The 14,801-nt window shown below is 36.5% G+C and overlaps 1 protein-coding gene across 2 annotated transcripts in view; it reads right to left on the bottom strand.

Annotated features, from left to right (window-relative positions):
* Positions 1 to 1,870: 1,870 nt before the first annotated feature.
* map1sa (microtubule-associated protein 1Sa) overlaps positions 1,871 to 14,801 on the bottom strand; it is a 123,238-nt gene continuing 110,307 nt past the window's right edge. Inside the window, exons 6-9 of one of the 2 annotated variants that reach the window (XM_073813449.1) lie at positions 8,550 to 10,577; positions 7,760 to 8,411; positions 5,796 to 6,010; positions 1,871 to 3,078 (exon numbers count right to left, since the gene is read on the bottom strand). In XM_073813449.1, coding sequence (XP_073669550.1) covers positions 2,923 to 3,078; positions 5,796 to 6,010; positions 7,760 to 8,411; positions 8,550 to 10,577 — 3,051 coding nt within the window. In that variant the 3' untranslated portion in view covers positions 1,871 to 2,922. Of the gene's footprint in view, positions 3,079 to 5,795; positions 6,011 to 7,759; positions 10,578 to 14,801 lie in introns of both variants that reach the window. The other variant, XM_073813447.1, reaches the window with a different exon arrangement.

Here is a 14,801-nt window from a genome sequence, read left to right as displayed (position 1 = left end):
TCAAAGTTCGCATCAAGCCCAAGTTCACATAAAATCCCCGGATGTGTTCTTGATCCGCCCATTTTATCGAGGATGCATCAGAGGAGACTTGTGTGTACTTATGACAGCGAAGTTTCCCAGAATGCATTTCGCGTCAGGAGTTCGTTCTTCCGAGTCTGAACTTGCAAGTTCGAACTTCGAAGGACACAAGTCCGAGTTCGGCGTACTTGGTTTTGAGAAACGGCTATAGCTTTTCGAAAACCGGGACATTCAGTGTCCCGGGAGAGTTGATAAATTTCCCGGGACAGGTTATTAAAAAGAAGGACAATCCCGGTAAAACCGGGACAGGTGGCAACCCTATGCATGACCGTTAATAAAGTGCAAAGCATTTATTAGTTTTTAAATAAAAGTCCTTTCAAAATAAAAGCCTCTCGTCACAGGCTTCCGTTTCCACTATAGCCTACTCTCTCTCACACATAGCCTACATACATACTTCTCTTACATACGCAAATTTTCTTCAGACATACATACATTCTATAGATGTATGTGAAAGGAGAATGTGAGTGTGTGAGAGTAAAAATGCATGTATGTGAAAGGAAAAAATATATGTATGTGAAAGGAGAATGTAAGTGTGTGAGAGTAAAAATGCATGTATGTGAAAGGAGAATGTAAGTGTGTGAGAGTAAAAATGCATGTATGTGAAAGGAGAATGCATGTATGTGAGAGAAAAAAAATATATGTATATGAAAGGAGAATGTGAGTGTGTGAGAGTAAAAATACGTGTATGTAAAAGGAGAATGCATGTATATGAGAGGAAAAAATATTTGTATGTGAAAGGAGAATGTAAGTGTGTGAGAGTAGAAATGCATGTATGTGAAAGGAGAATGTAAGTGTGTGAGAGTAAAAATGCATGTATGTGAAAGGAGAATGCATGTATGTGAGAGAAAAAAAATATATGTATATGAAAGGAGAATGTGAGTGTGTGAGAGTAAAAATACGTGTATGTAAAAGGAGAATGCATGTATATGAGAGGAAAAAATATTTGTATGTGAAAGGAGAATGTAAGTGTGTGAGAGTAAAAATGCATGTATGTGAAAGGAGAATGTAAGTGTGTGAGAGTAAAAATGCATGTATGTGAAAGGAGAATGCATGTATGTGAAAGTATGTAGAATGTAAGTGTGTCAGAGTAAAAATACATGTATGTGATAGGAGAATGAATGTGTGTGAGAGTGTCAGAATGAAATTTGTCTTGTAAGGCCCTTCATAGTAATGAATAATTTAATGTATACAAATGTGTGGGCAATATATTATTATTTCATTTTGTCTGTTACATTTGGAATATTATTTTAACACACCATTAGTATACTTTAAAGTATATTTAAAAAGTGTACTTCAAGTAATAATTAAATATATATATTTTTAAATACAGACATAGTATGTTAAAATTAAATTTTAGTTCAACTTCATGGTATCTCAAAATAGCACAGTTGAGTACACTAAGATGGTATTAAGTTCATCTTAAGAAGTACTAAATACTACTTTTTAGTATACCAAGTTCAAAAATAGTGTGCGAAAATAGAGCACTTTTAGTATATTGTGGAAAAGTGTGCTAAGTGTACTTAAAAAAAGTGTATTTTAGTGTACTTTTTTCACCTGGGTCCGTTAAGAGACAAAACCATGCTCTAAATTCTAAAACACCCCAATTTAATTATTTTGTCAATAAAATGTTAAATACAAATTAAGTGATTTTACCATAAGCAGGGTTTTAAGTTATTTCAGAAACTAATAATTCCATTTGTATTATTATTATTTTTTTATTTTACTATTATTCTAAAAGTTTTTTGTATATTATATATAGTAAAACAATAAAGAATGCATGTAAACAAAGAAAAACATTTCTAAAACATATAATTTATTAATTGTACAACAAACCAAGTAAACAACTTTTGGTGCTTATAAATAAAAAACTAAAAAAAACTTAATCACACAAACATTTCTACTGACAGTTATGTTAAGTCCACCTGAAATCAAATCTAAAAAAATATTTTTATTTAATATGACTGGATTAAAACAATTTCTATGACATATACACACTTGTAGGTTAAGTAATAAACTGCATATAACATTCATTAAGACAAAACCAGGTAAACAAGGTGATCATACTGATCTATTTTGATAAGGGTCCTTAATGATATGTTTCTTTAGTGTTTGTTAGTTGATGGTAGAGCAATAAAGCAGTTCTCTTTGTGATGGGTTTGACTTTGTCAAACCACCTTTTCCTACATATAGCATTTGACTGATGCAGTGAAAATAATATCTCAGTTTACATTATAAAACCTTCATAATCAAAGATTTAAGCCAAGTGTTTTTTTTACAGTTACAAAATGCAATAAACTGTTAGCAAAATTGGGGAAAGACAAACCATTTTCTTTACGTTCTTTGCCTAACTTGTTAAAAGGCAAACTTATTTTAAAACTATTGTTATGTGAATTAAAAAAAGGAGAAAATGTAGTGATGCATATCATAAATCAAGATCATTAAAGGTTGGCTACACATCTCCATTTATAGACATATCTATTTGGTTATGTGCAACAAACTATGTGAAATGCATATGCATGCAGAAACGTAAAAAAATCTTAAATTGTTTGCAGTAAATTTAATTAACATACCTTGATATTCCAAAAATGCAATGAATTACTCACAATAACATTGGTACATGTAAAACAAAAGTACTGGCAACAATATCTACCCCCGTTCACATTTTAACAAGCAGTGTGAATAGACATTAACGAATTAAACAAATTATCACACAATCTTCCTACTGCTCTAGTTAATTAGTATTCAGGTCTTCTGTGTTTTAAAATGATGTCTCTGCAAATTCTTAAAAATGTAAACAGAGTTGCTCTATAGTGAAAAATGGGGGTGTAATGCTTAAAGGTGACTTCAAAATTCCACTTTGCATGCTGGGAATGTCTCATCCTGCATTGCCACAGTGCTGTTACTTCCCAGTACTGTGATTGCCAGATCTCTCAGTCTCTCGTGTGTCTCCTGGTACCAGTCATGCATAGCCAGTGATTCGAACGTAGGGATCAGAGTTACCTGAAGGTAAAGGGTAAATCTCTGTTTCAATATATAAAGTTAAAGATCAAGTAGTTTAAACCATCTGTTATTTGTGTGACTGTTCATCGGTGCAGAGTCCTAAGTAGGGATGGGTATCTTTAAGGTTTTAATGGTATTACTCTTACCAATACTGCTTAACGGCCTGGTACTTTAACAGTATTCTTATCTGTACTTTGGCCAATGTTAACACATTTTATCATGAACCTACGTTCACATGATAAGGTTAATTATGTGTCTGCATTTCATTATTACAAATTAATTTCTGGATATCATTTCTAAATAATATACATATATTTGGAGACGTGTTCTCTAGAGTGATGAATCTCGCTTCTCTGTCTGGCAATCCGATGGGCGAGTCTGGGTTTGGTGGTTGCCAGGAAAACGGTACTTGCCTGACTGCATTGTGCCAAGTGTAAAGTTTGGTAGAGGTGGGATTATAGTGTGGGGTTGTTTTTAAGGGCTTGGGTTTGGCCCCTTAGTTCCAGTGAAAGGAACTCTTAATGCTTCATTTTCAAGACATTTTGGACGATTTCATGTTCCCAACTTTTTGGGAACAGTTTGGGGATGGCGTCTTCCTGTTCCAACATGACTGTGCACCAGTGCACAAAGCAAGGTCCATAAAGACATGGATGTGTGAGTTTGGTGTGGAGTAACTTTACTGGCCTGCACTAGTTTAAGCACACAGGAAACCCTTCTAAAGAAAGCTCCTGAAAAGCAGACACCCCAATCTCTTTAAAGAGTTCAAGGTAAGGTTTAATTTCGTATTAAATCATATACAAACGGTAAAAGTTTAATCCTATACTGAAACTCAGGCTCTATATTATGTTTGTTTGAGGCAGCTGGCATTGCAAACCAGCTAACGTTATGTTAGATAATGTTTGCGTTAACTAGGGATGGGCATTTTCTGGTAATATAGTATTAGAATATTTAAGCTCATAAATAATGAATATTTGAATATTTGTTTATTTAAATTATGTTAATTAAGACATGTTTTTTATATTAAATTACGTTAATATGCATACATACATACATTCAGTGTTCGAATTATGTCAAAGCTTATGGGGGGTCCCCTAGCTAAGCCCCACCCCCCGGCCAAGCTCCACCCCCCTCATTATAGGGTCGCTGTGATTTCACAACGTAAGATGTGATCGTCCTTGATCAACAATCATCTGATCCTGGTTTTAAGCAAAGAAACCCCAAATTACCCTTAACGCATATAAAAATAGAAAAGAACAAAGTTACAAATAAAGCAAGATCTAACAGTAGTATTTAGGTATAGAATCAAATGAATAATAACACTGTCTTCTTCACTGTATAAATTACAAATAATTAATCTTTTTAAAGATACATAATTTTAAAGATAGTTATCATGCCACCAGGTTGAAGGTTGCTGTCCCCAGCACTCACAGCAGCCCCATTCACGTAATTTGTGGGTGGTATACGTCCCCACCGCTTTATGACCAAGTTGATTGTGCCCCAACTTCCGACCACGAAGTAATTCTTGTGTTCATAATAATAATTAGGGTCCATATTCATTTAAAACGCATGGACAACGCATGACGCGCCGCCGCCTTCTGCTTTTCAAAGCGGTCGCCTGTGAACACGAGTTTTGTTTTAGACGCGTCTATTTGAGTGCACTTGCTGCACGTTCAGATTTAAAATAAACTTGAGCGCAACTTGATACCTTGATAAAAGGTAAATGTAAATGTAAAAAAAGGTAAAAATCTACCGGTAAGTTATATATGTAACAATGATTAATCTATTAATAATTATTCTTCATCTATTTCATGCTAACGCTAGGGGAAAAATATAGGGGAAAACATTTGTTCCTTTTCAGCAGTTGATAACTTGATAAAAGGTAAATGTCGTATTTTTTATATCTACCGGTAAGTTATATATGTAACAATGATTAATCTATTAATAGTTATTCTTCATCTATTTCATGCAAAACGCTAGGGGAAAAAATATAGGGGAAAACATTTGATCCTTTTCAGCAGTTTTTGAATAAGTTTAATTGAATAATATTAAAATACCTTATGGTAGGGCTGCATGATTATGGCAAAATCATAACTGTTTTTAGACTATTTGATACCTCCTTCAATTCGAACACTGCATACATTTTTAAGTTGATTTTTATTTCTGCATCAACTTATTTTTACTGAACATGGATTGGATCTAATTAACATTCAACTGACCAACATAATAAGAGAGGCACAAATTAAGCTAAAACAAATATAATAAGACCTTCAAAGGTGGTTTTTGCTATTCAGCATTTATTTTATTAACAACATTAATTTTTTTTTTACATATAATGGATTTCTTTATGCAGTTAATTAATAAACATTCGGTATCGGCCTTTCTCATGCTATTGCCGATGGTTTCAAATTCATAAAAAATCGGCCGATAAATATCGGCGGCCGATGCATCGGTGCATCACTAATACACACACATATATACTTTGTGCATGTGATTTAAGTTTTATGCATGTGAAACACGACTAATTACTATGACTAAAATTGCTCCATATAACTTTGTTTTTTCCAAACACCATTAGCTCTTTGTGTGTCAATCGGTCTTGTACCCTTATTAAACATTTGTCTTTTCGTGTTTTCACAGAGGTAAATAAGCTATACTGTACATGTTTAAAATGACATAAAAAGAGATAGCCAGGGCATTGGAAAACTTTACAAACTAACCTGCAAATCTGGCCAAGATGCTTTTCCCTCTAAAAGAGAGTCTAGAATAGATCGCATTACATTTTCCTTGTGTGGCTCATCTCCACTAATTATATAGCAGGATGAGTGCAGGCGCCGAAAAAACTCCACATCAACAGTTGAAGCTCCCAATCCAGAGGGCAAATATGTCAGGTCCAAACAAACTGGTACTGAACTTGATTTAGCACTGACAGAACCTGCAAAGGAAACAAGAACCCATTAAATATTTGTATTTGTAACTTTTGTAATATAGTCATTCTCTCACCTAAGAAATAATGTAGTTGAATTCTGTCATCAAAACAGTTCTTGGTCTGTTTAAAGTGATTTCACTGATATATTTGACTTAAAAAAAAAAAAAGTATTGACAGTGGTGCAAAATTAAGTTTAACTTAAGTATGCTCTGTAGCTGATAATACTCGACACATGTCATAAAAAGAACTTTATTTTAAGTGTCAATTATAGGTATATTTTATTAAATATGTACAGTGTGTAATTTATATAAAAACATTTAAAATTTATCCAAACATCCAAATTTTTAGGAAAAGTGCTATTTATGGGTATATGGTAGTATTCTCAGTTAATGCGCACTTTGCGCAGAGATAAGTAAAACAGGTAAATGTTTAGTTTCCCAGACATAATGTCAAAAAGGACAAACAAAACAAGGGTGAAAAACGGGTTAATAACTACACAGCAAAATCACCAGTCTTAAATGTACACTGCTGGTGTTTATATGAGTACCACCAGACCCATATAAACATTAGCAGTGTACATTTAAAGGGCACATGGCATGAACATGTTAGCTTTGCCACTTTGTAGGTGTGAGCAAAAATTAGGTCATTTAAATGTAGCCCTCCTTATGTCATAAGGAGCTCTTATTATAATAATGCCCCCTTAATATGCACTATCCAACCACAGCACTGCCATTTAGTGCAGAGAAAGAGAGAGAGAATTGAGTTTGAATTGCATAAAACCACAATCACTGTGATCAGTGTTCGCACTTCATCTGCTCATTTGCATTTTAAAGGACACACCCGAAACGACACATTTTTGCTTACACCTACAAAGTGGCAATGCTAACATTTTCATGGGCCCTTTAACACTGGTGATTTTGCTGTGAAGATGTGTAATCACAAAAGTTGGATCAAAAAATTACTATAATTGGTAACACCTAAAAAAAACTTGATGTTTGTAACATTTTTTTAACTTAAATTTTGCAGAAAAACAAACAATTTGAATAATAATAAAAGAATATTTTGGTGTTACGAATTGAAGTAATTTTTTAAGTTAATCCAACTTTTCACTTTTAACAGTGTATGGTACAATATCACCCCAATAATGGCTTCACAGAAATTAAGATTTAACAAATTATAGGTCATTCTGCAGGCCCTAGTTTGGGAACCTCTGACCTATAGGATCAGCTAAGTCTAGCTCTCTCTCAAGGGGTTTTTTTTCCTTCCAAGGGTTTTTCTCCTTGGAGTTTTTTCAACCCCTTGGGAGTCAGCTGACATTAGCTTAACATAGAACTACGTTACACATACGTTACATTATTACTCCGCTCACTAGCATGATTTAATCTTAGCCAATGTACTTCGCTACTTGGTTGTCCTATGATTTTTCTGTTTTGTCCTGTTTTATTAATATAAAGCTGCTTTGGAACAATTAAACAATTGTATATAAATAAAACCGTATTGTATTAAACAAAGAATTTCTATTCCGGACTTTTATTGGCTGCTTTGTCTTCATTATTTGGTCAGTTATCCATTTCAAAAAAAATTTTTCATATTTTTGTTTTGCTAAATATTTAATTAATATGATGCCAGAATTATATTTCTCCACATAAAGGATTTTAAACTTTAAAAAATATTCCTTCACATCAAAAGGTTGTTAATGTCCTTTGAACAGTAGTGTTTTAATATAAAATAATAGAAGACAGAATGAGCACTCACTGAATGAGGACTTTGAGGGGGCTGGTCTACACCCACTGATGGGGTTTCGGGATGCAGGCCGGGTGTCCAGAATGGATGTTGCCCTAATAGTTCCACTGGTGGATGCTTGAGCACCAGTCTTTGTCTTCCCACTCAGTGTTATAAGATTTGCTGATGCCGTCTTTGATGCAGGTAGCTTCTTGGCTTTTGATGTTACATTCTTTGAAGACTTGCTCTGACCATCAGCCTCTGGGCCAGCCATACAGACACCAGGCTGAGGCGGCATTGGTGGTAAATCTTTCTTAGGAGCTGGCGGGGGGTCTTTACAAGCATTTGTGGAATCATTGGGTAATGAATGAGGTTGCTGGGGTGAAAACATGTCACCAATCTGCTCATCGGAGTTCAAGTCCTCAATAATGGTAGGACACTCTCCAGTTGCTGATAGGAGATCACAACCAGAATTCAAAATCAGCAAGGGCGTTGAGGTCTCTTCGCTCTCCATTAGCTGGTTATCATTACTATTGCATCGACATGTAACCTGCTCCTGAGAAAAGCCAGAACTTGAGTCAACAATCTCAGGAGATAGATCTTGATGGTTCTCTAAAGATTTGTGATGCTTAAACTCACAGGGTGAAACCAGGCATAGATCAACATCATGTGGTGGAACATCACTCTGAGGTCCAAAGAGAGGATTCTCAGATCCATTAAATGTGTTGTGACTATTATAAGATGTTTTTAAAGGTAATGTCATATCTGTTTTGGGGACAAGGTCTGCTAAGTTTCCATTAATGTATGCCATACTAATACCTACCTTAGCATCCACATCAGAGATCTGAGAAGCATTGTCAGAGGAAACTCTCACAAGAGTGTCTTTACACTTTTTTAAACATCCATCAAGTGATGCTGATGTGAGCACAGTATTGACATTTGTTGGGGTCTTTTCAAATGGTGAGGGAGATCCAACAGAGCCATGGAGTCTATCCCTACAATGAAACTTCTCTGGACTTTCTGTGCCTGTTTTAAAACCCCTCAACTGCAAATTACTGTTCCTGTTTGCATCTTCAGTTTCTAAATTCATATGGCTGCTGTCAACATCCTGTGATGGATTTTTCTCCATCTCCAAGTTTGGCAATTCTGCAGCAATGCCATCACTTGCCTTTGGCCAATCTCCAGTTCCTTTATTTAAATATTTCAGACCATCAGTTTCTTTTTTGCCAGGCTTTGGCTTCCATTTGGTTAAAGCATCCTTTTTATTTACCAAATCTCTCTTTATTGAGCCATTCTTTCCCACTGACTTTCTGCACTCTCCATTGCCATGTGCATTTCCTGTGGTTCTCTTAGCATCCTTACAAAGACTTTTGGTGGATTTAGTCTCTTCTGGTTTGGCCTCTTTTTTTACCTCCTTTTTAATTTCAGGTTTAATATCTTTTTTGGGCTTCGCATGTGCATCTTTTTTTAAGGGCTCTTTCTTTTGGTCAACATTCTCATCTTTCTTTGTCACACTTGTTGTTGGTTTTTCCTCTTTACTTATAACTTCCTTCTCATCTTTAGAAGGTTCTTTCTTAGGCTCTTGCTTATTAGGCTTTAGAGATTTTTCTTTCACATTGTCTTTTGTCTTCGCTTTCTCATTACTTTCTTTCCCTTCCTTCTGAAAAGTATCATTGGTGGATTTTGTCTTGCTTTTATTCTCTTGCTTTTTCACATCAGTTTTGATTGGTTTGTCTTTGTGTGAGACAATACTATGTCTGGATTCTTTGGAAATACTCTTAAGACTTTCCTTGCTCTCTGCATGCTTTGGATGTTTATCGGGTTTAGGCAACTCAAGGTCCTTTAAACTAACCAGTGGGTGTTTGAGGAAGTCTAGGTGTTTTAGTCTCTCCAACCCTTCAAAGATCTTGGATTCTGGTGTGCACCCAGAAAACAGAACACGAATTAACTTTTCTTGAGGGTTAGCCGGGTGCCATACCAACAGAGCACATATAGATACCATACAGGTTAAAGGGACGTCTGAGCCTTTTACATCTGGCCAAGTTTGCAGAAAAGCCTCTAATTCTTTGCTACCTTTGACTGGATTGAGTACATAAAGCTCTAGTCGACCTACTCCCATCTTCTGAAAAAGGATTACTGGCTCGATAGCAGGGCCAGCTGAGCGGCTAAGTTGCTCTGGAGATATTGACAAGTGCTCTAAATGTTGTAATGTTAGCGCAGCCTGTTCACAGCTTCGAAGCACCCTGGGGTCACTCTGAAATGTTTTAAGTCTTTTTGAAGCATTGAAAAATACAACCCCTATTTCCGGGGACATAAGATTCCTTTGCCAATCTTCATTGTTCTGCGATGCAACAAGCTCCTCTTTTTCATGTTCCGCCACTTTTCTGTGAAGCAGGCTGTTTATACCAGGAAGATTATCTACACCAACATGGGTAAGCAGTATGGAGTCAATTCGGTCTAGATGTCTCACCAATTTCCAAAAACAGGAATTTGGATCAGACCCCCCATTGACCAAGACATTGAAACCATTAACAGAGAAGAAGGCGCAGTCACCTCTTCCTCCTGGAAACACATAACAGCATGGCCGGGACAGTTTCAGAAAGCCAATTGTACTGGGTGGCACAAGCAGATCAAAGGGTGACTGAGCTTCAAGAGACTCTGACAAATACTCAGTGAACTCCTGAAGGCCCTCCATCTCTGAGAGCACTGCTGGATGGTTGGTTTTAATTTCTATAATTTCTTGCAGTTTATGCTTTTCTAAAAGAGAACTTCTCCACATCCCATATATGGGGCAGCTCAGAGTAAGGATGGCTTTTTGACTCGGGTCCGCAGAGCTCAAAAAATCCCCAATCTGTGTCAGAAAAAAAACAATGCATTAGAAAATGTAGCAGAAGAGCTGTCAACATGTTAATTAAGTGAATAAAAATAATTTAATGCACAAATATTGGGACGCATTGTTTAATTTGTTTATGACTTATGCATGATTTTTTTTGTTGATCTGATAACAAGTGGATGAGAGATAAATATTCAGGTTTACACCAGGTGTTTTAATTTGTCTGGCTGTTTTCAATTTTGACCGTTTCTGTCCAGATTAGGAGATTTGAGAAATGACAGGATTAAACTGATGCAAGCTTTTATTGATGCAATATTATGTCAAAGTCCGCTACCTGCCGCACAATGTTTTGTACATCCATTTGTAAGAGTTTTCCCTGTTTTTTCAAAGCATTTGATGAAAAAAGCTTGCACAACTTTCACACGCTGGCAAAATAAAACAAAAACAGAAGAGGTGGAGAGTAAACACTTTATTTTTTTATCAATGGCACTCTTAAAACCACGCTAAGAACTGTGGGGTCGCATAAGGATTCAGGACAGATAGAAATCAATTCTACAAATATGTTTCCAAAACCGTTCATATATAATAAAGAATTAATATAGAAATAATATAGAATATAGAATTCACACTGGAGGGAACCCATACACGTGTCAACAGTCTGGAAAGATGAACATATATATAGGTTCTTCTCAAAAAATTAGCATATTGTGATAAAGTTCATTATTTTCCATAATGTAATGATAAGAATTAAACTTTCATATATTTTAGATTCATTGCACACCAACTGAAATATTTCAGGTCTTTCACTGTTTTAATACTGATGATTTTGGCATACAGCTCATGAAAACCCAAAATTCCTGTCTCAAAAAATTTGCATATCATAAAAAGGGTTCTCTAAACGAGCTATTAACCTAATCATCTGAATCAACTAATTAACTCTAAACACCTGCAAAAGATTCCTGAGGGTTTTAAAACTTCCCAGCTTGGTTCATTACTCAAAACCAATCAGGGGTAAGACTACTGACCTGACTGCTGTCCAGAAGGACATCATTGGCACCCTCAAGCAAGAGGGTAAGACACAGAAAGAAATTTCTGCACGAATAGGCTGTTCCCAGAGTGCTGTATCAAGGCACCTCAGTGGGAAGTCTGTGGGAAGGAAAAAATGTTGCAAAAAACGCTGCACAACGAGAAGAGGTGACCGGACCCTGAGGAAGATTTTGGAGAAGGACCGATTCCAGACCTTGGGGGACCTGCGAAAGCAGTGGACTGAGTCTGGAGTAGAAACATCCAGAGCCACCGTGCAGAGGCGTGTGGAGGAAATGGGCTACAAGTTCCGCATTCCCCAGGTCAAGCCACTTTTGAACCAGAAACACCGGCAGAAGCGCCTGACCTGGGCTACAGAGAAGCAGCACTGGACTATTGCTCAGTGGTCCAAAGTACTTTTTTCGGATGAAAGCAAATTTTGCATGTCATTCGGAAATCAAGGTGCCAGAGTCTGGAGGAAGACTGGGGAGAAGAAATGCCAAAATGCCTGAAGTCCAGTGCTTCTGCCACTGTTTCTGGTTCAAAAGATATACCTACCTACCTACCTATATACATACACACATATATACATACACACATATATACATACACACATACACACATACATACATACATACACACACACACACACACACACACACACACACACACACACACACACACACACACACACACACACACACACACACACACACACACACACACACACACACACACACATACGCATACGCACGCACATTACTTTCATGTAATGGTGACAGAATAGCACCACATGGTAAAGAAATGTCTCAAGAAATGAGAAATAAAATAATTTTTTTGGACACAATGGCCAAGGTTTCAAGATAATTAGTTAAGCATTTCTAATAAGTTTGAATACTGTCACGAAAGGGATCCAAAAATTAAAAAAGGATGGACTTGTGGGAAGCTTTCTGCGATGTCCAGGACGTCCACTGAAGTTAACACCTCGTCAAGAGCGTTTTGTGATGAGAGATGTTGAAAAAAAATCAACATGCAAGTTCAGCACAGTTGGCCAAATCATTAAAAAGTCAAGGTGGGGTGTTTCCCGTGAAACCACACGACGGACGTACAGTGCAAAGAAGAGGCATGCATGGCTGTCATCCACAGAAAAAGCCACTGGTAAAGCCATTGCACAAAAAGCCTTTTCCTAGAGCTCATATTGATAAAGGTAAATACTATTGGGTCTCTAGCCCTCTATACTTTGGAGTAATTGACAATGATTCATCTTTGTGGCTCTGAGGTGTTCCAAACTGTATGGTGTGGCAAGGGTGAGGACTACAGTTAAAATGCATGGTACCAAAAGTAATGCATGGTGATGGCAGTGTTCTTCTGTTGGCTTGCATGAGTGCTGCAGGTGTCGGAAAGTTGAATTTTATAGACGGCATCATGAATACACAGATGTACTGTGAATACTTAAAGAGAAGATGCTACCATCACTCTGTGCCTTTGGTGCAATCTTTTGACATGATTGTGACCCAAAACACACATCTAAGGTCACTTATTCATTTTAGAAGAAGTACAGGGTAAAAGTGATTCAGACTGAAAAGACAAGTAGAATGTCATTCTCCATTCAGCATCTAGGATCTGAAAGAGGTAATTGTTCAAGAATGGAGAATAAAAGATGTAACTGTATGTTGTCAACTTGTTTATTCAATGTCTAGAAGAATTAGTGCGGTTTAAAAAAAATACAAAAATAAATAAAATGGAGGCCATACAAAATATTAGATTGGGTTTTTTTTAAAGAATTTTTGTAGGGTGTACTCATTTTTGCATCATCTCATTTGATTTGAATGTGTTATTTTTCGTAACCTTTAGATTGTAAGTAACTTTCACTCTTATGTTAAGACAGGGTTTCTCAACCCTGGTCCTCATGGACCCCCTTCCAGAAAGTTTTAGATGTCTCCCAATTTAAAACACCTGAACTAACTCATCAACCTCCCTCCAGAATGTCTCCCTAACAAGCTAATAATTAAAATCAGGTGTGTTAATTAAGGAGACATCTAAAACATTCTGGAAGGGGGTCCTTGAGGACCAGGGTTGAGAAACACTGTGTTAAGAAACAAATGTTTAATAAAACTGGTGTGTAAAAATACAGCAAATTGGTCTCGTATTTACTATCAAATGGAGAAAAATCTTAATTTTCAAAGGGGGTATACTCATTTATGCTGTGCACTGTACATACACATATACACACATACATAATAGGTATGTCAAAATTAACACGTTTACTCAAACTCACTCTAACGCCACTAATTTTATTAAAGACGATTAAAGGGATAGTTTGGCCAAAAATTATATTAAACCCATGATTTACTCACCCCCAAGCTGTCAGAGTTGCATATGTCCATCGTTTTTCAGACAAACACATTTTTGGATATTTTAGAAAATGTTTTAGATCTTTCAATTGATTAAATGTAATGTTACGGGGTCCACGACCTTCAAGTCCAAAAAAAGTGCGTCCATCCTTCACAAATTAAATCCAAACGGCTTCAGGGTGATAAACAAAGGTCTTCTGAGGGTAATCCGTGCGGTGTTGTTGTAGAAATATCCATATATAAAACTTTATTAACGAAAATAAATACCTTCCAGTAGCACCGCCATCTTAGACTCCTCTGTATTTAGGAGAGAGTTTTAGCGTAGTGTACGCATTTTTTTTAGTGACGTATGACAAATTCGGAGGGCGGGGGCACAGAGCAGCAGCAGAGTAGCCTCCGTAGGCTGCGTAAGCTCTCATCCTGAATGCGGACGCGACTAAGATGGCGGCGCTACCGGAAGGTAGTTATTTACGTTAATAAAGTTTTAAATATGGATATTTCTACTACAACACCACACGGATTACCCTCAGAAGACCTTTGTTTATCATCCTGAAGCCGTTTGGATTTATTTTGTGAAGGATGGACGCACTTTTTTGGACTTGAAGGTTGTGGACCCTGTAACATTACATTTAATCAACTGAAAGATTCTTAGATATTTTCTAAAATATCCGAAAATGTGTTTGTCTGAAAAACGATGGACATATGCAACTCGGACAGCTTGGGGGTGAGTAAATCATGGGTTTAATATCATTTTTGGCCGAACTTTCGCTTTAACGAAACACGCAATTTCTGTTTGAGCCTTGGTCTAGCCCATAGTTGGATGAATGGACACGCAGACCCATGCTGTCTAAATGAGTTTTTCATA

This window comes from Paramisgurnus dabryanus, chromosome 24 (assembly GCF_030506205.2).
Source record: "Paramisgurnus dabryanus chromosome 24, PD_genome_1.1, whole genome shotgun sequence".
Lineage (NCBI taxonomy): Eukaryota > Metazoa > Chordata > Actinopteri > Cypriniformes > Cobitidae > Paramisgurnus > Paramisgurnus dabryanus.
This window is presented reverse-complemented; position numbering and strand designations above follow the sequence as displayed.